Source organism: Halteromyces radiatus (genome assembly GCF_025201355.1).
Source record: "Halteromyces radiatus strain CBS 162.75 chromosome Unknown BX664scaffold_1, whole genome shotgun sequence".
Classification (NCBI taxonomy): domain Eukaryota; kingdom Fungi; phylum Mucoromycota; class Mucoromycetes; order Mucorales; family Cunninghamellaceae; genus Halteromyces; species Halteromyces radiatus.
In genome coordinates this window covers 3,253,467-3,277,371 of record NW_026251687.1, presented here as the reverse complement: position 1 = coordinate 3,277,371, position 23,905 = coordinate 3,253,467, and the positions used below count along the sequence as shown (strand labels likewise).

The following is a 23,905-nucleotide window of genomic DNA, read 5'->3' as shown; positions in this document are numbered from 1 at the left end:
CTCTAATTGAAACTCAGTATATGCCGTACATTCCTTTTTTTTTTTTAAACACTTCCTTCTTTTTTGTTGTATTTCTTTCTCCTTCTTCTTTTTTTTTTTTATTTTTATGCCATTGGATACTTCGTTTTCTAGTGATCTTGATGCTTACCTTCAAGCAACACGACAACGGATGCATGGTGCTACTAACTTAGAACTAGACGACAACAATCATGACAGTGAACAGATCTCATCAACAGAATACGACCGATATCTCTACAATGCAGATCGTGATATTTGGTATGATACCCAGACAAATACTTATTCCAAATATGATTCAACACGACAAATTTATATACCAGTGTCCATGGCACATGAGAACGCTATGATCAATGATTCTTCTCAACAACAAGATGGTGAAAGTGGTGATGGTGACGAACCTGAATCGGATGCGACATGTCGATTAGTTGTAGTGTCTTCTACGGTGATTCCTGTGGGTCAAGTGATATTAATGGATGCGAATGGCATGACAGTTGGACGAGACAAACATGAATGGGATACAAGACGACTTCGTTTACGTGATATGCAAGTATCTAAATACCACTGTCAGTTTTATTACGATCAAAAAAAAGATACTTTTGCGGTGACAGATGTTGGATCTCAAAATGGTACATTCTTGAACGGACAACGTCTCTCTCCTGCCAAGCAAAGTAGTACACCTTTTGACTTGAAACATTTGGATCAATTAGACATTGGTGTAACAGTGCTCCAGGTACATTTACATGATCATGGATGGCCTTGTCAAGAATGTCAAACGTCAGCTATCAATCCTCCTCTTCAAACTACAGATACCTCCTCCATTACTGAAAAGAAATCTCCTGAGAAATCACCTATGATCAAGAAAGAAAATCCAAATAAGCAGTGGAAACGACGTTTACTTAAACAATCAGATGACAATGATCGATCTACACATTATATTGATCGTGCTCAACTACGGCGAGAACGCACAACAACAAATTCAGAAGATGATTACCAACGTGATTTTACGGCGTTGATTGATGTACATACTCCTGTTCAAGGCAAAGGATACGACATGTTACGCAAAATGGGTTGGCAACATGGACAAGGCATGGGATCAAGTGAACAAGGAATAGTAGAACCTTTGACTCCAACAACATCGGTTTATGAACGTGCAGGGATTGGTGCTTTATCGATGAAAGATTGGCAATATCAACAAATGAAACAACGCTATAGTTCCAAATAGAAAACCATTCATCTTAGTGTATATATATTCTATTTTATTTTTATTAAATAAAAAAAAAAGAAATCATTTCATTTCAAAATGTAACGATTCTACCCAACATTCTACACCATTTTGATCAATTTGAACACTATTTTTTTTTTAATTTTTTTTTTAAAAAAGGAAAGGATTAGACACTATTTCTAGAATGAGTTATATATATAGACCGTTTCTTACCTATACCAGTATTGGTCTGGAAGATCTGTTTTGAGTTCATCTAGGTTGTATTGGACAGCGGTCACCTGAGCCAAGCGTTTGTGTTCCTGATCTTGAGCATCATTCCAAATCTGTTTACTAAGATACCAACCATTTTTCTTTTGTTTATGGACAAGAATAGTTTTCAAGTAGGATAAAGAAGTATGCTGATTTCCTAATGAATAAAAAAAAAAAAAAGCTGAGCCTATCAAGATTTTTGGAGAAAATATTCTTTCTTTACGAATGACAACATAGGCGGTGGGGTCTTGATTTTCGTCCACAAGGGAATGGCTAGTAGGATACAAGACTTGAACATCTTTATATATGTTGTTAAAAAAAAAGAGAATTAGGAAAGTCATTTTTTTTCTAAGTTCATCCACTGTCAGTCATCATCTATCCACTTATGTTTCACTTCATCATTCAATTATTATCATCCATCAACTAGTACGGATCATCATCACGCCATAATCCACCGTTATCAACAACTTACCTGCACAAAGTTCATTATCAATGGCTGAAGCATACACTAACGGAATGCATAAAAACCAACAAAAAAGACAAGAGAGTATTGTAATACAACTAGACATATACATTTAGTATGAAGGAGAATGTTTGTTATGTACAATCAGGAAACAAGTTAAAAAAAGAAAAAAAAAAAAAAAAAGACACGTAAAAGAAGAGATATATATAATATTTTTTTTTTTTTTACTGTCAAAGCCATCGAGTTAGTCATCTATTTATACAATGCTTTCTAAAGTTTTTTGTTTATTTTCAGTAAAAAGACTAAAAATAAAAGTGGTTACACGAATCCAGTTATCTAGTAGCCAAACCAGGGATCTTTTGTTCTAGAAGGTATCAAGTTTTTATTATAGTTAGGATGATGATGATAATGATGACAACAATTTGGTTAGTATGATGATGAAATAAAATACACTTTTTCACTTATCGAAATGAAATCCATACAGTTAATCCTGGTAGTAAAATAATAATCATCCATTGGCACTATATTTCTTCAATAGAACTAATACATAATATATACTGTATAGTTTAATCCTCTGTATTCAAATTAATTTGATACTAAATCATCCATCATCAATGTATCCAATAAGGTGTACATCAAGCAAATGTATTTCCTTGGTAGAAAAGTTTGACTTGAATATGCATAAAAGGCGGGGACCAAAATTACTACTCTCCCTTTTTCCCTCTCTCCCTTTTTTGGTTTATTTTCAACCTTTGGGCGTTTTTCTTTTTTTTTCTTTCTCTCTCTCTCTCTCCCTTTCTTGTTGTTTGAAGAAATAAAAGATATGGATTCTGATGAAATTATCTCTGTTTTGAATATACATGAACCATCTATGAAACTCGACAATAATGAAGATAATAACGATATCAGTACTAGTTCGTTAAAGGAATATGACAAACAGCTTGATCCATCTTGGTCATATGAAATTCATTCTTCTTCGCCACTTGACCAACGCATCAACAATCAATACCAATACATTACCTCGGAAGAACGCGATAGGGAACGTCGTAGTAGGGAATATGAACACTCAATTGAAGACGAAGACATATCAGTAATGGAAGAATCCCAACCCAATGGTGTTTATAACGATGATTTAGAAGACTTTCAATCTACAACTATACCCACGGTGGTTCCATTGAATTCTATTCCATCTAATTCTCTTAACCCTCGTCAACAAGAAGAAGCAGGTAACGTCCAATGAATGATATTGGCCAATAATATAACTATTTTATATATATATATATATTACTATAGATCAGCCTGTACGAGAAGGAATGCGTTATCTATTTGATAATAAATTTATGCGAGCCAAAGCTATCTTTCAAATCAATGCAGCAAGGTAAAGTTAATCACGAATAGAGTTGAATCAATGACTAACGAGCGTCCTGCCCTTTTTTTTTTTTTTTTTGTATGTCTAGTGATCCTCTTTATGCTCTTGGATTAGGTGCCATGGCATTCATACGAGCAATCATGGTAAGGCAACTTTCACGGACTATCTTCTATGTTTTTTTTTTTATTCTTTATATTATTGTTATTTTTATTATTATTAAATTGCTAACGAATACTCTATTATTTAGACACATAGGAACAAGGATATTCAAAAAGCATTGAAAATCTTGAATACAACTTATTTCATAGCAAAGGCACAAATCGACAATACCAATAAGAAACGGACAGTACCATTGATGCAATCTTTCACTCGATATTTTGGCGAGCAGAGCAACATCAATAATACCACCAGCAAAGATGCACAGAAAAAAACGTTTTTAATAAACAGTATATTACGCGCCAATGTCATCAAAGCCGAAGCCAGTTTATTGATGGGTATTTTATTATTAACTCAAGAATCTTTGATGAGTTATGTTAAATGTGGGTTCCATTTTAGACGAGGTAATTAAATGATATGTGTTATTGATTTTTTTTTTTTTTTTTTTACTCATTTCTTTTTTGAAGCTTATTATAGTTATAACCTGGTATGGCAGGAATATAAACGGATGGGTCAAGATTATACCAAGTATATGGATCGAGATACTGTATCAGGTATTCAATTTGGTATTGGAGCAGTTCAATTACTCTTATCTTCTATGCCTTCAAAACTCGATCAAATTAATTCTCTGCTTGGCTGGTCATATGATAAGGAACTTGGTTTTGTTCTTTTGAAATTATGTACAGAGGCACGTGGTATTCGATCAAGTCTCTCTTCTCTTGTGTAAGTAAAAGTTTATTCTATATTCCATTGTCTATATCTGTTGTTTATTATTCGTCATCTATCATCCATTATCCATTATCTGTCATTCATTATCTATCATTTATCCACTGATCAATATTATCCGTGCATTCATCAAGATTTGTTCGCTCACTCTTTTTTTTTTTTTTTTTTTTTTTTTTTTGCCATTAGGTTACTCGCCTATTACAACATTTTGACTTCCTTTGCACCACAACTTTATGGAAAAGAATGTATGGAACCAGCACTGAAATGTTTGACAGACGCACAAAACCAACACCCACGATCATGTTTCTTTTTATATTTTGCAGCCAGATTTGCACGAGCAGCACGCAATCTCACGTTATCTAGTCAATCTTTCCGATTTGCCACTGAAGCCAGTCGAGGTGAATGGGCGGAACTCGCGATGCAACCTTTATCTGATTATGAACAGGCATTCAATGATGCTTTACAATTGAATTGGGAAGATAGTTTGGCGACATTTACTGATTTGGGACAACAAGGTTACTGGTCGCCTGCTTTTTCAAAATACATGGTAGGGGCATGCTATGAAATGTTAGGACGAAGAACGGAAGCCATTTTGGCATTTGCTGAAGTACCACAATTGATTCAACGAACAATGGCTGAAGCTGGTGTCTCTACATATTCTCAAAATGACAACATCATCGATAATGGCAATAGTAGCAAAAGTACACGTGGTATTTTATATGTGGATACATTTATACAAAAAAGGGTGAAACGGTATCAACAAGGCGGATATCAGCATATGGATCTTCATTTACCGGCATTAGAGATGTTATTGATGTGGAATGTATACGAATGGATGGAAAAGGACGCATTAACACATTGTCTGACATTGGTACATCACGCCTTATCCTTAGTATATGAACGGGAAAGAGTAGAGTATGGTATTCGACAAAAGAAACTAGTGCCTTCCACTGCGCCTCCCAATTATTACGACAAACGAGCAGGCTTATTGTTGATCAAGGCAACAGTGTTGAATGGATTACGACAATCTCAAGAAGCTGTGGCGCATCTCAACTGGATATTGGATCATAAACGGCATTTTAAATACGATTCCTGGATTGTACCTTTTACTTATTGGGGTAAGGGTGGATATTCATGATATGATTTATTTTATATTAACATCATGCTTCTCGTTTTTCTTTTTATTTCATTTTCTATATCTAGAATCAGGGGTCACTTGCTGGCATTTAGGACAATACGAAAAAAGTCGACGATTATGGCAACAAGCACTGGCATATACAGATTATGATTTCGAACATCGGCTCACCATTCGACTTAGTCTAGCCCTCAATAAATGTGATGATCTAGGGATTCATCTCAACTCTATAACAAAAGGAGGTATTTCTTCAAATGGTAGGAAACGGATGCCCCTTGCATGATCCCTTTCTTCATCTTATTGTCTATTTATAAATCAATAAATTCTCTTTTTTATTCAAATGTCTTTTTATTATTGTGTCTATCTTTTGTGAAAATATCCAATGATGATCTTTCATAGTACCAACTCAAAAAACTAATAAAAGAAGATAAATTGAACTATTGTGGAGCTTTTTTTTTTTCATCTTGTTACCATTCAACTCTTTAAAGTTGAATGAACGTCCTTAAAAGGGAATCACCACGTGAAGTTATATCCAATTTTGACATGTCTTGTCCAACATTGCATACATGCGGCGATTCAACATCCCAACAAACAAAAAAAAAAAAAGAAAAAGAAAAAGAGTGTGAGTACCCGTAATAGTCAATTTAATGTGACACTGGCTAATACCAAAAAAAAAAAAAAAAAAAAAAAAAAAAAAAAAAAAAGAGGGAAAAAGGACCCCATTCCTCCACACACACACATATATATAACTCCTTTTATTATCATCATGACAACTATATAAGAAATAAACACTTCTTTATTCTTTGGATTCAATAACAAATTGTGTAAGTTTAGGGATGTTGTCAAAATAGTTTTATAGATTACTATATTTATACCTTTTATATATATTCAAGTTAATCGTTTATGCATCCAAAAATTGCTTCAAACGCACGAGGTCTAATTCTTTTCGTTACGATCTTCGAGAAAAACCAACTCCTCCTCAACTTTTTTTTAATTTACCTGTGCGATCTTGGTTTGTACTACCTACTTTTCAATAAACCATCTTTCATCTTTTTTTTTTTTATTTCTTTCACTCTTTCCTTCTTTCTTTCTTTTTTTCTCTTTATCACCCCCCATACATTCTTTTTTTTTTTATCTTCTTTTTCTTCTCTTATGAAATCTACACTTTCTTATCTTTCACTCATTCTCGCTTTAGCCGTCACCTTGTTGGCCGCTGTTGTTCGTGCTGATGGACATTACAAAGGTGTTGCCACCATGATGAAGTTTGAATCTTCTTCTGATGTTACTATGAATAAGCGTGCCTTCCGTGGTACTTGGTAAGGAAAAAAAAAAACTATAACCCGATACATATATATACTTTTCCATATACTTTTCCCTTTTATGTATTTTTCCACTGACTAATTATATATATATATATATATTTCAGGTACTCTGGTAATGATTTGAAGAATGCTGCTTGTTACGGTCGTAATGGTCTTCCTTCTTACTCTGCTACTATTCATTCTATGATTGGTGCTATGGTAACCTTAAAATAAATAATCATCCTTATTTAGACAATCATCTCATTCTCTTTTTTTTTTTGAAAGGCTATGAACGGCTTCGAAAACTGTTACAAGTGCATGAAGATTGTCAACAATCAACAAAAGCATCTCTCTGTCGTTGTCAAGATTGTTGACAAATGTGCAGGTTGCAAAGTGAATCAAGCTATCGACCTTACACCAAATGCTTTTGCTAAATTGGCTCCCGGTGGTGATCTTGGTATTGGTGTTCTTGACATTAGTTGGAAGCCCGTCCGTTGCCCTAACTCAAAATTGTATCCTAGCAAGCCCAAGGCATAAAATCAAAATTGTATTCCCTTTTTCCCCTTCCCTTTCTCTTACACACTGATTACAATAAATCAATCTCTTTTTACTTTAACTCTCTCTCTCTCTATTGTACTTTTTTTTTCTGATCAATCCATTTTATTTTATCTCTCTTTTATTTTGGAATAAACATATAGTGTACCAATAAATATGATCTGATGGAATGGCTCAATTAGATACGTATAGAGGGACCTATAAATAGTAATGATACTCTTGATTATCTTCTGGATTGATTTATTATTATCTGTTTAGCGTGATGATCCTTTGTGTATATGTGTTATTCTTATCGCCAGTCTATCATGAATACCCTTTTTTTTTTGTTTGATGGATCTTTTTTGTATTTTCTCATTTGACTTTTTTCATGATGATGATTCTTTCAGTTAATATTAGTCAGTTGGTTTTAAATATATAAAATATTATATTGATGTATTCTTACAGCAGTCGAGCCATTTTTCATACTTCACTATTGTCTCTGAATCATCATCCAACAGATGATTATTATTATAGGACCATGAATGAATATTTATAGATAGCTAACATCCAATCCATTCGAGCATACTATTATTTTATTACTTCATCATTATTGATCATAGTTGTTACTATCGATCATGCTGTTATTATTATCAACTAGCCGATCCAATCGAAGATGGAAAGGTGAATATTGATTTGTTTTTATTAGATTAAATTATTGTGAACTTTTTCATCATCATTATGGATTGACCATGGAGTCAACTTTATAGCGTTGTCATCATAGAAAATAAATCAACCAAGAACAAAAAAAAAAAAAAAAAATAAGAGGGACAAATATATTGAAAACAGGAGTTTATTTGAGTTAATATAAAATCATCATCTGAAAATAAAATACACTATATATCTATTCTGTTGTTTTCTAAACTAAAGTGAAAGGATGATGATAGTTCATTTAGCCGTTACCACGACGAGGTATTGACTGCCGATATTTTCTTTTTACAAATCTTTTATATTCCTTCCTAACCATACGACTTGATTACATCAAGCATAGATAACTACTATAGAATATAGAAGAAAAAAAAGAAGAAGTGATCTTGAGTAATAACTATTATATACTGTCTTCATCGTATAACGTTCTTTATATATTACCTTCCAACTCATGGCGCAAACAGATATGATTCACATACTATTTGAATCCATTTGATATCTTAATTGGACTTATATTTTGAGCATGATTTTGGATTAATTTGATATTTATGATTTGCGGTGATAGCCGGCTTGATCAAGACCTCGCTCCAAGACAAGATCATAAAAGGTCAAATTGATTCAAGATCAAATCCAAAATGTAAGTCCAAGCAAACATATCAAATAGATTCAAATATCTATTAAACCATCGAGAACTAAAAAAAAAAAAAAGATATGAGAGGATGAGTAGATTATTCGTAATATATGATATGATAAAATAAGATAGAGCACTTACATAGTTCTTGCATATAAAAAAAAAAAAAAAAAAGATATGAGAGGATGAGTAGATTATTCGTAATATATGATATGATAAAATAAGATAGAGCACTTACATAGTTCTTGCATTCTTTGCTTGTGGCAATTCAACTACAAAAGAAGAGTAAAAAAGCACCACACATAATAGTTTACCATACCAATTACTCTTTTGTCTTACTTTTACTTGTTCCTTGTATGTGCCTTGTTTATCCGCGTCAGCCAACCATAAAACATTGACAAGACAAAGAGGTGCTAAAAATCAGAGCTTCGTATGGCATCGATCGTACCTAGAATAAAAAGAGAAGGAAAGTTTGTATTATATAAATGATGAATTTCATTGATATTATTGCCTATCTTTCCTTAGAATCCACCATCATCACCATCACCCTTCATAGTTTCTTGTTTTGGAAGCAAAAGAAGAAGTCTGATCACCGTTTTTCTTTTTTTTTTTTTTTTTTGAAAAACTCTTCTCAAACCCAGATGCCAATATAACATAATAAAAAAGAAAAAGAATGATTTTAGTAACCATTCATTCTTGTTATCATAGGTAATGTTTATAGAATATATACTTACGGTGATAGTTGTCACTGGGACCCACACAGAATTCTTTTTTAGAATCTATATAATATATTAGATTAGTTTGATAATGAAGATAACTTTTTTATTATTATTCCTAATGTTACTACCTATTCATTTCCAGATTTAAACAAATGAAGATAAAAAAAAAAAGAAAGAAACTGTGAATAAAATAATAACTTGATATATTCAATAATTACTTACCGAACAACAAGCGTCTCCGAAAAGAGATGATTGTGAATGACGTGGTTACCAAAGGAAAAGCATAGTATAGGAACAACCTATATAATTGAAGAGCGATATGTGTTAGTAAGAATAGTTTAAAAGTCTAGGAAAAAAAAAAGAAAGAAAGAAAGAAAAAAGTAAAAAAAATAAAAATAAAAATAAAAATTCTTTGCTCTTAAGACCTTAATTTTTTACGCGTTTCAAACTCCACGTGTCACGTTCTATCTAATCCTCTTCTTTTTTTTTTATAGTAGTAGTGGTATACATATATCATTTCTTTACAATGAGAAAAAAAAATGTATTGATACTTAATGTCATGATGAGAAAAGGACTTCGATGATTTATGCAGTAGGACTTGTACTACACTAAATTGATCTACAGACTCTAGTATGTCAGGTTTGACTGGTCTAGAGATCCAAGTGAGCCTTACAAGGGACATTTTAAAATAATTCAGGGACAATAAAAAGTAAATGGATGATGATGATGATTATTGTATTCTTACAATCATGATATGATGATAATGAATCCTAAACTGTTTCATCATAATCTTAGTAGTTACATACAAAATATTAGTTAATTTATATTCTTCTTCTTTTAATAAAGTACAAATCATTATTGTTATTATTATTGTTTTATATCATTATATTATGATATGAATTTGATAAAAAGAGAAAAAGGTAACTTATCATCAAAAGTATATATTATAATACTATAGTTAATATTCATCTTGTTATGAATTATAAAATCATCATTTCATATTATTATTATTATCATTTACTAATAGTTCAATCTAAATCATCATCATCTTATTATTATTATTTATTCATCTTATTCTACTTTATTAAAATCATAAGTGTTTTCCATAAATGGTACAACTTCAAAGTCCGGTCTCAATGTGGGGTATGTTGGATCAAGAAAAAAAAAGGTCTGGAGGTTCCAATCTCAAAAAAATTGATCGTCGAGATTGAAAAAAAAAAAAAAAATTTGGAGACAATTGGAAAAGTTGGACCAAGCTCTGACAAAAGAAAAATTGGCGCGCTCTTACTTTTTTTTTTACTTTTGCTTTTCTTTTTTTTACTTTTTTTTTTTTTTTTTAACCACTGGCACTTTGGACATTGTTAAGTTACCATTATACATTACTTTACTTAATCTATATTATATATTTAAAAGTCGCTCTCTATATATATTATACTTTATACTTATTCTTTTTTTTTTCTTTTTCCTTAGTCTTTCATATTATGAACTAATCTTTTTTTTTTCTTTTTTACTCTTTTTGTGGACATATAGTAGATAGATATAGGAAGGAATATACAATAGGATTAACTGGATATTGGATAAAAGAATAAGCAAATTAGGTAAAAGCATCCAACTCTTTATCATGGAAATTAGTTTATTCAGTAGTTTAGTCTTTTGGTTATAATGTTTTACTTTATATTCACATTTAAAATAAAACCATATTTTTATTATTGTTTATTAGATTGTCATTTCACGATTATTTATCTATTTGTAATGGAAAGGCTATTGAACATATCTATCAATTATGGTTATCAAGCACAAACAAAACAAAATCAAGGGTATTATCTTTGAAGGTAAGACCTAAAATAAGATAATGAAGGATTTGTCAATCATTAATATCATCTTTCTTTTCTTTTCTTTTCTTTTTTTTTTTTTTTTTTTTGTTGATAGGTAGTGTCACAGATACAAGTTTAGCTGCTAATATGTTACTCTATTCTCTGTAAAGGCATCCTTCTTATCAAGATGGTTTGAAGTCTCATCAGTTAGCTATCCTCGTGTAAATTGATATCGTTATCATTACTATTGTTTTCACCCATCAATTATTATTGGTAAAGGTTCCAACTACAGTGGAATATATATTATACACATCAACCATTAAACATTTATTTATTAAATAGATAGGTTGTCATGATACATCGCCCATCAGTCTTATTATGTTACTATTATTCAATTGTTATGATCATTTTCAAGTATGGTCAATTACTGTATTCAAAGTAAGATATAAAAAAAAAATGAAAAAGAATATTTAAAGTATGACTCTCATTCTCTTTTTCTTCTTTCTTTTTTATTGCTTTGATGTATCATCATCCTATATATACAGATCACAGAACCAAATGAAAATTAGATTCATAAAAAGAATGAATAACTAATGTAACTACAGTATATTGTTAATAACAACTGGAAAGGGAAATCAATTTGTGTACAAATAGATGATATTTTTTCTATAATTTCTTTTAATAATAGTTTTAGTCTTATTATATTCTTTTTATATTCTTCTTCTTCTTTAATAAAGTTTATCTTTATATCATCATCATCTTATTATTATTATTATTATTATTAATCTTATTATTATTTATTCATCTAATTCTACTTTATTAAAATCATAAGTGTTTTCCATAAATGGTATAACTTCAAAGTCCGGTCTCAATGTGGGGTGTGTTGGATCAAAAAAAAAAAAAAAAAGGTCTGGAGGTCGAGATCAAAAAAAAAAAGTCTGGAGATTGAAAAAAAAAAAAAATTGTTGGAGACAATTGGAAAAGTTGGACCAAGCTCTGACAAAAAAAAAAAAAGTTGGCGCGCACTCTACTTTTTTTTTTTTTTTTTACTTTTTCCTTTTTTTTTTTTTTTTTTTTTTTTTTTTTTTTTACTTCTCTTTTTTTACCTTTTTTTTTTTTTTTTTTTAACCACTGACACTTTGAACATTGTAAGTTACCATTATACATTACTTTACTAATCTATATTATATATTTAAAAGTCACTCTTTATATATATATTATACTTACTTTATACTTACTCTATACTTATTCTTTCTTCTTCTTCCTGCTCTTTCATATTATGAACTAATCTATTTTCGTTTTCTTTTTTCTGTTTTACTCTATTTATAAAGATACAGTAGATAGATATATGAAGAAATATACAGTAGGATTAAATGGACATATAACAAGTTTTCTATTGGACAAAAGAATAGCAAGTTAGGGAAAAAGTATCCAACTCTTTATCATTGGTTTATTTAATAGTTTAGTCGTTTAGTTATAGATATTATACTCTCATTTAAATAAAAATCATATTTTTATTATTGTTTATTATATTGTCGTTTCACTATTACTTATATATTTGTCCTCGATCATCATCATTATCAAAAGGAGTAATAAGAAAGAATGGGTATGATTATCATTTTATTTTCACTAAAAAATAATAACAATAAAAAAAAAACTATTGTAGAAACAAGATTCATATACACATCAGTATCTACTATTTCATTTCATACATTACGTTCATCATTTTAAGCATATATATTCTTTTATTATCAACCATCATATTGACAATAGCAAGTTGTACCTGTATACTGTTGATTGTTCGTCTTCTCTCTTAACGAAAATAACGATGTCATTGATCAATTGCTTGGATTCAGCTGTCATTTAATTTATTCAAGGAACCAGGTACAGAAATGCATTGATGACTGTTCTAGAAAAATAATAATTATGATTTTATTAAAGAAAAAGAATGTAAATATATATAATTGATATACTAAGTACCATTCTAAACTACAATTAAAAAGAATCACTAACGATTCATAGACCAGAATAAATAAATAAAAAAAAGATAAATAAGATACTTCTAATCGATTGTATAATCCAATCCAGTTGGATCCTATAATATATTCTGTTCATCCATGTTTTCCACACCTTATGACAATAGCATGTATTCATTTCGTTTCATTCTGTGATCCTGTTGTATATATATCTATCCATTCCGCTGATAGTAGCCACTTCGCGTAATCATCCTATTGATACTATATTTAAATGATCAAGTCTTCGTGTAGCTAGATTTCTTTCTTTCCTTCAGACATATATTCAGTGATGATGTTTGTCAAGGATACCAATTATGAAGTATGAGAAGAAGAAAGAACAATAATTCTAGATGGATGTATGTTGTAGTAAAAAGATCAAGGTCAGAAGAACCTATATAATAAAAAAAAAAAGGTTAGAAAGAAAAAGAAGAAAAGCACTTGTTTACCTTTAATATGAGTAAATATTTGTAAAAATCACATAGATAATATGAGTAGGGTATAGTAAAGAAGTTGGAATGTATAAAAATAGAGAAATAAAGAAAAGAAAAAGAAAAAAGAAAAAAAGAAAAAGATTTATTTTATATATCAAACTGATCGGAGCCTGTTTAAAGAATCCTGCAAATCAAATCTACCAATATAAGGAATCACATAGGTTTAAGTCTCTTCTTTAGGATTGATTTTTTTTTTATTGATTACAGTAATATGATGATGATAATGATGATGATGATACTGTATACTAGAATAGGCACTTTCAAGTGAATAACTGTATCACTTATTTCTTATTCCTTGTATTCATTGAACTTTCAATAATCATGATAGCAAAGAAAGATTACAAAATAAAAAATAATATCAAGCATACAGTATAGGTTAAATCAATTTGAGTAACTTTTTATTAATCTGATGGAACATTAATCACATTCATATAGAATAATAAATCAGTTTAAATATCATAAATCGATTATCCTGATAATATAAAATAATAAAGTAATGAAATATAAATTATGAAAAGCGGTAGTTGAACATCCAAAAAAGGAAAGGCTCTATTCATGAGATTATATAAAATAGACCTCACTTTTTTTTTTTTATTTTCTCACACTTTCTTCTTCTTATTACTACTTTTTTTTTCACTTTTTAACACGATACTATAGCATTGACTAGAATAAGAAGGACATTATATGCAACCATGTAGTGTCAACTCTGTTAGAAGCTTGTTGACAACTGTGGTTGGGAATGGCAATTACTATTATTATATGTAATTCTTATGTTGACTAATAATTGTAAAAAATAAAACACCAATATTGACTCAATACTATTTCAATACTTACCATCTTCCTTTGAACAGCTATCACACTAAACTCTGGACGTAACCTTGTTCTATAGACAATAACAAGCAAATTTTATTACATCCAAAAGGTAAATCTGTCTTTATTATGCACTGATTCAAATTCTTTTTGATTGTTTAACTAAATAGATATTCATTTGGATTCTGGATGATAGTCAATACAAATACATATCGATGGATACCCGTGGGTATTCAAAAAAGGTAATATCAGCAAGATAAAGTGATGATGAGTTGAGTGATAATACTAATCTAATTTTTATTAATACCTTACTGTGTTCCTTCTATTTGTTTGTATCCAGGTTAATGTTTGGTCGATATTTGTTTCTTTTTCTTTTGTTTCTTTTTATTGACTTTTAGTTATATCAATCAGTAGTCTTTACTATTTATATTTTTATTCAATAAAGCTTTTTTTTATTTTTTATTACAACTACTTTGATATATATGTTGAACATGGGCATATTCTGGATGATTGTTGGACATGGACAATTTCTGGATGGATGGTGGACAAAGTTTGAGGCATTTTGTAGATAGTTCATGGATGATTGTTGGACGATTGATTGTTGAAGAAAAGTCATGATATATTTTATGGCTGATTGATGCACAGACTCATTCTATCATCCATTTTTTTTTTCTTTCCTTCTACTTGCTACGTTCAAAATGGTATGTATGGTGTATTGTTCTGTAAAGCTTGATCAATAGCAGGATCTCATTAGTTGGTTTGAACGCCGCATAATGCAATCACTCTCTTTATCATCCCAGTAAAACAATAGCCAATCAGAAATGGTAATTTTTAAGTTGAAAAAGGAACAACCACCATGCTACATTTTTAATCAACTTTTTATTTTACTATTTTATGTTCATTTAATATATATTTTGCTATATGTCTTTTCTTTTATACGCACACCATGGGTTTAAACACAACACTAACATTCATCATCCTCTTGTATTTCAGCTCCCGATGTCTCGAAAAAATCACATTGAACGTCAAATAATAATAAAAATTAAAAAAAAAAGGACAATTTGATAAAAGAGATTTGAAAAAAAAAGAATAAAGTCAGAAAGATAGGTGGAAAATAAGAGAGGAAGGATCAAAGTATTAGAGAGAAGTGGGGTGAGGTTGGATGTATCGTAAAAGATCGGGTGCCCAGTAACGGTTTCCGTTTAAAAAAGTCACAATCTGATTTTTTTTTTGGGGGTGGAAGTAAAGGTATAATTCAATCCAAAGCCAAAAAAAAAAAAAAAAGTTGAGCGTGGACTGAAAAAATTTTATTTTCCCGTAAAATCAATCCATTTTCCCAACAGAATTGCTTCTTTTTCTTCTCTATCTTTTTTTTTTTTTTTTTTATTTGCGCCATCATGTCATCTGCTAGACGCCAACTTTTTAGACTTTCTGGAACACTCTCTTCTGCTCGTGTCATGGCTACTAGAGCCACTGCTCGTGCTGCTCCTTTGTTGGCCAATCAAGCTCGTCAATTCAGTTCATTGCCAATGTAAATACTCCCCCCAAAAAAAATAACAATATTGGAACCTATTCTAATTATTATTTAACTTCTACTTTTTATAGGGCTAATATGACTGCTCTTCGTGCTGTTGCTACTCCTATGATGAAGGACATTCGTTTTTATAGTTCAAAGTGTAAGTTTATATTAACTCAACAAAATGTTCTATTAGTTAACTCAATTCTTCTTTTTTTTTTTTTATAGCTTTCCCTGAACACAACATTATTGCTATGCCTGCTCTTTCCCCAACGTAAGAAAAGTAGAAAAGTATATAAAAAAACGATATTGACTTATTATTATTTATTTACAGTATGACTCAAGGTGGTATTGGTGCATGGCAAAAGGCAGTCGGTGACGAAGTTCAACCTGGTGATGTTTTGGTGGAAATTGAAACTGACAAGGCTCAAATGGATTTCGAATGTCAAGAAGAAGGTTTTTTGGCCAAGATCTTGGTAGAAACTGGTGCTAAGGATTTCCCTGTTGGAAAGGTAAATAAAAGAGAAAAAAGTATACAAGTTGGATTGAAAAAAAAGGGGGATGACTCATACTACGATCTATATTTTTATATTAGCCTATTGCTGTCCTTGTCGAAGATAAGGATGATGTTGCTGCTTTCGAAAACTTCACTGTGGATGATATTGAATCTGCTGGTGCTGCTACTCCTGCTCCTGCTACTCCTGCCAAGGAAGAAGCTCCCAAGGAAGAAGCTGCTGCTCCTGTCCAACAAGAAACTTCTGCTCCTTCTGGTGGTAAGTTTGAATTTCATATATTGAATAATAATATTAAAAAAAAGAAAAAGAATGGATGGACAAAGAGTTAATATATAATAAATTCATTCTAATAGGTAATGTCAAGGCCAGCCCTTACGCTAAGGTAAATAGAACAAGGTTAAATTTTATATTCCGCATGTCTTAACTTTTTACTTTTTTTTTCTTCATTAGAAAACCGCTTCGGAACGTGGTCTCGATATCTCTCAAGTTCAAGGTACTGGTCCTTCTGGTCGTGTCGTCAAGGATGATGTGGATAACTTTAAGGCTGGTATGAACAGAGAGGAAAAAAAAAAAAAAGGAAAAACTGATTTCTTGTAAACTGATTTTTTTTTTTGAAATATATGTATATCATTAGCTCAACCCGCTGCTGCTGTTACTGCTGCTGCCACACCTGTTGCTGCTCCTCCCGCTCCTGCTTATGCTCCTCAATCAGCCACTGGTGAAGCATACACTGACATTCCTGCCAGCAGCATGCGCAAGATCATTGCTTCTCGATTGACTGAATCCAAGCAACAACTTCCTCACTACTACTTGACTGTGGAAATCAACATGGATAAGATCAACAAGTTACGTCAAGTACTCAACACATCTGCTGAAGGCAAGTATAAGTTATCTGTGAATGACTTTGTGGTCAAGGCTGCTGCTTTGAGTTTGAAGAAGGTACCTGAAGCTAATGCTGCTTGGCAAGGAGACTTTATCCGTCAATACAATACTTCTGATGTATGCGTTGCTGTGGCTACACCCACTGGTTTGATCACTCCTATCATTGGTAATGCTGAAACTAAGGGTTTGGCTGATATCTCATCTCAAGTTCGTGATTTGGCTACTCGTGCTCGTGCTGGCAAGTTGGCTCCTCAAGAATACCAAGGTGGTTCCTTCACCATCTCCAACTTGGGTATGTATGGTATCAAGAACTTTACTGCTATCATCAATCAACCTCAAGCTTGTATTTTGGCTGTTGGTGGTTCTCAACAAAAGGTTGTCGTCGATGAAACCTCTGAATCTGGCTTTGGTGTTCGTGATGTGATGGAAGTGACTTTGAGGTAAGTGATATATACAAAAAAAAAAAAAAAATAAAAAATAAGATAGGACATTGATTTGACTTTTTTTTTTCTTTTCTAGCTGTGATCATCGTGTGGTTGATGGTGCTGTTGGTGCTACTTGGTTGCAAGCCTTCCGTGAATACATGGAACAACCTTTGAAGATGATGTTGTAAAGAGACTTCTTAGTTCTTTTAGATATATATTCAAATACATACATACACACATTTTCCCCTATCATCTCTTTTTATTAGATAGTCTACTCTTTATATACATGCTTTTTTTTTTCGTTTACATTTTCCCTCCGCCTTGTTGATAGTCTACTTGCAAATCTTAATAAAGAAAAACAAGAAAAAGATTTAGTCTTATGATTTAAATTCTATTCTTTTGTGTCAGCGCCCGCATATTTTAGATCCCTTTTTTTTTTTTTTTTTTTTTTTTTTCTCTTTTTCTTTTCTTGTGAATTTTCACACATTGTCTTTTTATATATTCACCTTTTATTTTACCATGGCAGGACGAACAAAGACAGTGCCTTTTGATTCTAAAGAATATTGGGATGAAAGATTTAGCCATGAAGATCAGTTTGACTGGCTCTTGAGTTGGGATACCCTTCGACATTATCTGACACCCTATCTTCCTAGCCAAAAAGAACCTATTCTTCATTGTAAGTTGTTTATAGTTGTTGTTTCTAAGAACTCATTCATTTTTTTTTTTATAGTGGGTTGTGGCAATTCACCTCTTCCGTTTGAAATGGCAGATGCAGGTTACAAACGCATAGTGAATGTAGATTATTCTGCATGTGTAATTGACAAAATGGTCCAACTGGCTCAAGGATATGATCAATTGGAATGGTTGACAGCAGATTGTGTCCAAGATATAAGTCCTGTACGGATCCATGCACCAACATATGCCGTGGTTCTAGAAAAAAGCTTGACGGATTGTATTGCCTGTGGTGACGATGATCAACTGTCTCGACAACATGGTATGGCTCGCCAGATCGCTTCGATTCAACCTTCTCATGGTCTTTGGCTTTGTGTCTCCTTCTCTGACCAACGTCAACCTTTCCCTCCTTATCGTTTACTCCACAAAATCCCTGTCCTTGTCCCTCAACCCAATGATAAACCTGGTGCACCTGATATCTACTACTACCTCTATGTTTTACAGAAAACCTCGGACGATCTCTCAACCATATGATTACCCCACTTTTTTTTTTTTTTTTTTTTTTTTTTTTTGTACATCCTTCATCAGCATATCCATTTTCATCTTCATCCCTCCATTTCAGATACATAGATAGGTAGTTTCCTTTTCCTTTCTTTTCTATTTTTTTTTTTTTTTTTTTTTTTTTTTTTTTGTGTTGTTACTCTGATTCTTGTTTTTATCAAATTAATATACCTTACTTTAGCAGTTCCTCAAATGAATCCAAACCAAATAAAACCAATATTGACTTCCATTCAACTTTATTGATATCATTAGATACACGATCAATTCTTTATTATATAAATAGTGAACAAACATAGAGATAGGATATGTATATAAACAACAAGAAGATAATATGATAGTACTTGCAACTAATATGTATATGAAGGGAGAATACCGGAATCACCAAGCAAGATAGCCAAAGATACTTGAGGGGAACTTCGTCATCATCAACTTTCGAAGTTCATCAGCTGTCATGATCATAGCAGCCCAACCAAAAGGAATAAACCAGTATTGAATAGGAATGGGACTAGTACCTAGATAGACGTTGAAAACAGGAACGTACAGAATAATCAGAGTGATCGACAAAGAGCCAATCATGGCGGCAAACAAATACAAATTTTGATTGGGACCCCATAATGGATTAGTACGGAGAAGGGACAGACGACGAGTACGACTTGAAAGAACATTGCCCCATTGACAAATTACCAGATTCACAAAATAAATGGATTGAGCTGTGTTCAACAAGGTAACCATTTGATCAGCAGTATATCCCATGTAACCATCTGGACTATTAAATGCGCTAAAGGAAAGGAATACTTGACCAGGAGGAAGACCATTTTGAGCCAAATAGTAGTAAAACATAAACATCGAGGACAACATTTCCATCAGACCAATGAACCCATAAGCTTGAAGTAAGAGGCGACCATTCACCAAACGATCCTTCTTTGGACGACGAGGTAATCGATTCAGTAAACCAGCTTCAGGTTTTTCCATCATGATTGCCAATGATGGCATCAAATCAGTCAGAACACAGATCACAATCATTTGGAAAGAGGATAATGTTTGAGGAGAACCAAGGAAGATATTGACCAAGACGGGCCACAATTCAGACCAAGATCCAGCAGGTAGTAAATAAATAATCACCTTTTTTAGATTGTCAAACACAAGACGTCCATTTTCAATGGCAACCACAATGCTAGAGAATTTGTCCAATAGTACCATATCAGCTGCTTCAATTGCCACATCACTACCATTGCCCATGGCAATACCCACATCCGCCATTCGTAATGCTGGAGAATCGTTCACACCATCGCCTGTCATGCTCACCACATTGTCGCGTTTTTGAAATTCCTTGATAATACGTAGTTTTTGATCAGGTGATGTTCGTGCAAATACAATTTCATCATACTGGCAAACTTGTTCCCATTGGCTGTCATTAAGTGTAATCAGATCAGTACCAGATAATAAGAGTGATTTTCCATTCAGTGCTTTCATAACTGTACTCGCTGATCCAGTGCTTTCCTTGTCATTTTCATATGTATCCCTTATCATTGGTGTAAATGAGTTTTGCTGAGGAACGTATTGTGTCACTGTGCTTATATCCTTACTAGGGTCCAAATCTTTGATGCTATGTGGATGTAAAGTAGTAAAAATACCAATTTGTCGAGCAATAGCAGCTGCCGTCAAAGGGAAATCTAATAGTAATAATAAATAAAAAAAAATGTGAGTTTTAATTTCTTTTGAGTATACATGTAAATATATTTACCACCAGTCACCATATAGAAACGAATACCAGCATTACGACAGATTTGAACGGTTTCCGCACTTTCAGGACGAGGAGGATCAACAATAGCAATCAGACCAACAACGGTTAAGGATTGATTCATTTGAGTAGCCCAAGTAGAGAAGCGAGAGGAGGAAGAACTTGAATCAGAAGGAATTTGAGATTCAGGAATCACACGACGAGCTACCATCAAGACACGTTTTCCATCATTTGCCCATTGTGTTTGTGTTGCCACCAAAGCTTCTCGACGTTTTTCAGTCAAAGGTACTTCAGTTCCATCGACTTCCAAGACTCGATCACATCTTGCTAAAAGAACATCAGGAGCACCTTTGCATAAAAGAATCCAATCAGAAGTTGTCACTTCGTTATCAGTAGTAGATAAAATCTTAGCCAAACCAGAGGTAGAAGAGCGATGAATGGTCAACATCCATTTGTTTTTGGAATTGAAGGGGATTTCAAAGATAGGATTAGCTTGAGATCGAATGGATTCCACAGTCAGTTCGGGGTTCACAGATGTTGCATAACGAAGAATAGCAGCGTCAGTAGCATCACCAATAATAGCCATTCTATCCGCATTTTTGTCGGCATCAGACATGTCGAATTTTGCACCATTACATAAAGAACAGCTGACTTGCATTTGAATGATATGAGAGCGAAGAGTAGTTGCTTGTTCATCAGTATCTTCTTTTGGTTTGCCAATAACCACCAAATCCCGACATACAGGTGAGGTATATTGTTGATCAGATATGGAGATATCCGAGACATACATTTTGTTTTCAGTCAGAGTACCAGTTTTGTCCGAGCATAATACGTTGACACTACCCAATGTTTCTACTGTTGTCAATACTTTACATAATACATTGGCTTTTTGCATTCGTCTGGCGATAAGAGTCAAGCATAAAGTAACAGCCACAGGCATACCTAAGGAAAAAAAAAAAAAAAAAAAAGCGAAAAGAAGGTTAAAAACAAATGGAAAGATATGATTCTTTTTTTTTTTTTTTTTTTTTTTGTGTACCTTCAGGAACAAAAGCAACAATCACCGAGATAACATCAATTAAAGCATTGGAGACAGATAAATAATCAGGATAATCCACACGAAGCCAAGCAGCCCAAGTGATCAGACAAATAATACCAACACTGATGGAAAGAGAAGCAATAATAATAACAAAACGTAAAATTTCTGTTTGTAAAATAGTACGTTTTGCAGGATCATCCAAAGAAAGTCGAGCAATCTTGCCCATCATAGTTTTGTCACCAATAGAAATAACCACACCAGTTGCTTGACCATTCAAACAATGAGTACCCATCATAGCCATATTATGGGATTCAAGAACATTGTCATCAGTAGCATCAACAGTACCAGGAATAGCATCAGATTCACCAGTCAATATGGAACGATCAAACTTGAGATCATCAGATACTTGAACTAATCGAATATCAGCAGGAATCTTATCACCCATTTTGAGAAGAACAATATCACCAGGTACCAGTTGAACAGGATCGAGAGTTAAGGTTTGACCTTCATTACGTATGACTTGGCATTTGCTAGGTAACATGTTATTAATTGAGTTCATTACTTGACTAGTAGACCAATCTTGCCATGCGTTAAAGAAAGCTTGTAAGAAGACTACCATCATCAAGATGACAGCTAAGGCTAAATTGACTGGAGAAGGATTTGGGTTACCTAGTGGTTGCCATGATATCCTATGATATTAAAAAGAAAAAGACAAAAAAAAAAAAAAAGATAAGAAAAAGAAAAAGAAAGAAAAGAGCGGGCATTGGATTTTTTTTTTTTTTTTTTTTGTATTAGAAATTTACCAGCAAATGATACTTGCGAACCATAATAAACCACAAAATCCACCAAAGAAATATCCAAATATTTTTCTTGGCCAATTGTTTGGTGGTGGAGAAATAGCGTTTTTTCCATAAAGATCAGTTCGTGTTTTTAATTGTTCATTGTCCAATCCATGTTCCAAACTTGTATTATATTGTTGTGTGATTTCAGTAACAGTTGCCTTATGATAATTAACGTCCGCCAGATCTTTTCAATACAAATATATATAAATATATATATATATATTAGTGGATGATGATGATGATGATCATATATCTTACCTTCAGCTAAATTATAATCTTTCTTTTTTTTCTTTCCTAATCGTTTTGAAGATTTATCCACTTGTTTCTCAGAAACAGTAATAGATAAAGTTCTATAGGCGATAATCCCTTGATTTTTTGAAGTTGGTCGTTTGTACCCTTTAGATTTGGAATATCGATCATCATCACGAGCAGGTGAAGAGAATTCAACCTGTATTTTATTCTCTTCTTCAGCCATAATAAATATAGAAGAAGAAGAAAAAAAAAAAAAAGAAAAAAGAAAAGAAAAAAAGGAATAAAAATATGCGTTATAAAAAAAGGCAACGGAGATCAAAAAGAACAATTCTATCAAGGCTATGTAATGAGGCCTTTTTTTTTTTTCCCTCATGTCACACATTAGAATTTGCGTTTGTGAGTCGTTTTTTGCAAAACCTCTCATTTTTTTTTTTTCATCAATCACATCAAAGATCATTGTATCTCTTCAAATAAAATAAACGTTAAAATCAACCTGAGCTTTCTTAGCTTCTCATTATCAGACAAAATAACTATCCCTTCGAGGCATGATTGATGATTGGTTAAAAAGAAAAAAAAAGAGAAATGGAAGGATTCTATTCAACCTTTGTTATCAGTAAATAAACTTTTCATGTACAAACGTGATACATTCATTTGGTGTCAACCCTTATTGTTATGATTATTTACAACCATCAATGTACACTTTATTACTGATGTTAAGAATGTGATAAAATGAGGTATTTTTTTCTCTCTTTTTATTTGTAAATGATCATGAGGACCAAAGAAATAAATAACCAAAGTGAATCAAGGTAATCCTGGTCACTGGCTCGTATAAAAAAATCATAGATAAAAAATATCTATTTTAAACAACAAGGCAAGATAGGAAAAAAAAAAAAAAAGGTTCTCGTTTGTTACCCTCAACGGTAACGATCGCTAGCCAACCCGTCTCATGTGTAACCACTTCGGACTTCCAGACTTTATTCCTGCAAGTTTTACCTATACATTGAAAAGACTGTATGTGGCAAATGAATCATCGATGATGATGATCAAGACTAAAAGATAATCCGTTTTATTTCCAAATAATAATAATAATAATAACTATAATAAT

General features: G+C 32.2%; 8 protein-coding genes across 8 annotated transcripts; 5 read left to right on the top strand and 3 right to left on the bottom strand.

Annotated features, from left to right (window-relative positions):
• Positions 1-87: 87 nt before the first annotated feature.
• BX664DRAFT_322005 (SMAD/FHA domain-containing protein) lies at positions 88-1,260 on the top strand. Its single transcript, XM_051543402.1, has one exon. The coding sequence runs from the start codon at positions 107-109 to the stop codon at positions 1,238-1,240; it is 1,134 nt and encodes a 377-aa protein (XP_051405309.1). The 5' UTR covers positions 88-106; the 3' UTR covers positions 1,241-1,260.
• On the bottom strand, positions 1,261-2,130 carry BX664DRAFT_322002 (uncharacterized protein). The gene is made up of 2 exons (XM_051543401.1): positions 1,962-2,130; positions 1,261-1,787 (listed from the first exon to the last, which is right to left on the bottom strand). Exons 1-2 carry the CDS (start codon positions 2,062-2,064, stop codon positions 1,450-1,452), a joined length of 441 nt encoding a protein of 146 aa, XP_051405308.1. The 5' UTR covers positions 2,065-2,130; the 3' UTR covers positions 1,261-1,449.
• A 587-nt stretch (positions 2,131-2,717) lies between these two features.
• On the top strand, positions 2,718-5,679 carry BX664DRAFT_321998 (uncharacterized protein). The gene is made up of 7 exons (XM_051543400.1): positions 2,718-3,178; positions 3,246-3,330; positions 3,410-3,464; positions 3,569-3,881; positions 3,945-4,200; positions 4,390-5,321; positions 5,407-5,679. The coding sequence occupies exons 1-7, from the start codon at positions 2,776-2,778 to the stop codon at positions 5,619-5,621; spliced, it is 2,259 nt and encodes a 752-aa protein (XP_051405307.1). The 5' UTR covers positions 2,718-2,775; the 3' UTR covers positions 5,622-5,679.
• A 716-nt stretch (positions 5,680-6,395) lies between these two features.
• On the top strand, positions 6,396-7,521 carry BX664DRAFT_290001 (uncharacterized protein). Its single transcript, XM_051541866.1, has 3 exons — positions 6,396-6,654; positions 6,765-6,858; positions 6,925-7,521. The coding sequence occupies exons 1-3, from the start codon at positions 6,491-6,493 to the stop codon at positions 7,174-7,176; spliced, it is 510 nt and encodes a 169-aa protein (XP_051405306.1). The 5' UTR covers positions 6,396-6,490; the 3' UTR covers positions 7,177-7,521.
• A 1,023-nt stretch (positions 7,522-8,544) lies between these two features.
• BX664DRAFT_310668 (uncharacterized protein) lies at positions 8,545-9,910 on the bottom strand (the record flags this gene model as incomplete). The annotated part of the gene is made up of 6 exons (XM_051542561.1): positions 8,545-8,570; positions 8,748-8,781; positions 8,849-8,922; positions 9,244-9,288; positions 9,451-9,527; positions 9,780-9,910. The coding sequence occupies 6 exons, from the start codon at positions 9,908-9,910 to the stop codon at positions 8,545-8,547; spliced, it is 387 nt and encodes a 128-aa protein (XP_051405305.1).
• Positions 9,911-15,725: 5,815 nt separating this feature from the next.
• BX664DRAFT_321980 (pyruvate dehydrogenase complex dihydrolipoamide acetyltransferase) lies at positions 15,726-18,111 on the top strand. The gene is made up of 9 exons (XM_051543399.1): positions 15,726-15,889; positions 15,964-16,034; positions 16,103-16,148; positions 16,209-16,386; positions 16,470-16,647; positions 16,743-16,771; positions 16,840-16,936; positions 17,024-17,711; positions 17,791-18,111. The coding sequence occupies exons 1-9, from the start codon at positions 15,756-15,758 to the stop codon at positions 17,882-17,884; spliced, it is 1,515 nt and encodes a 504-aa protein (XP_051405304.1). The 5' UTR covers positions 15,726-15,755; the 3' UTR covers positions 17,885-18,111.
• A 65-nt stretch (positions 18,112-18,176) lies between these two features.
• On the top strand, positions 18,177-18,930 carry BX664DRAFT_289997 (uncharacterized protein). Its single transcript, XM_051541865.1, has 2 exons — positions 18,177-18,372; positions 18,427-18,930. Exons 1-2 carry the CDS (start codon positions 18,216-18,218, stop codon positions 18,900-18,902), a joined length of 633 nt encoding a protein of 210 aa, XP_051405303.1. The 5' UTR covers positions 18,177-18,215; the 3' UTR covers positions 18,903-18,930.
• Positions 18,931-19,061: 131 nt separating this feature from the next.
• BX664DRAFT_355122 (uncharacterized protein) lies at positions 19,062-23,043 on the bottom strand. Its single transcript, XM_051547786.1, has 5 exons — positions 22,807-23,043; positions 22,510-22,732; positions 21,707-22,395; positions 20,674-21,612; positions 19,062-20,602 (listed from the first exon to the last, which is right to left on the bottom strand). Exons 1-5 carry the CDS (start codon positions 23,021-23,023, stop codon positions 19,308-19,310), a joined length of 3,363 nt encoding a protein of 1,120 aa, XP_051405302.1. The 5' UTR covers positions 23,024-23,043; the 3' UTR covers positions 19,062-19,307.
• Positions 23,044-23,905: the final 862 nt, after the last annotated feature.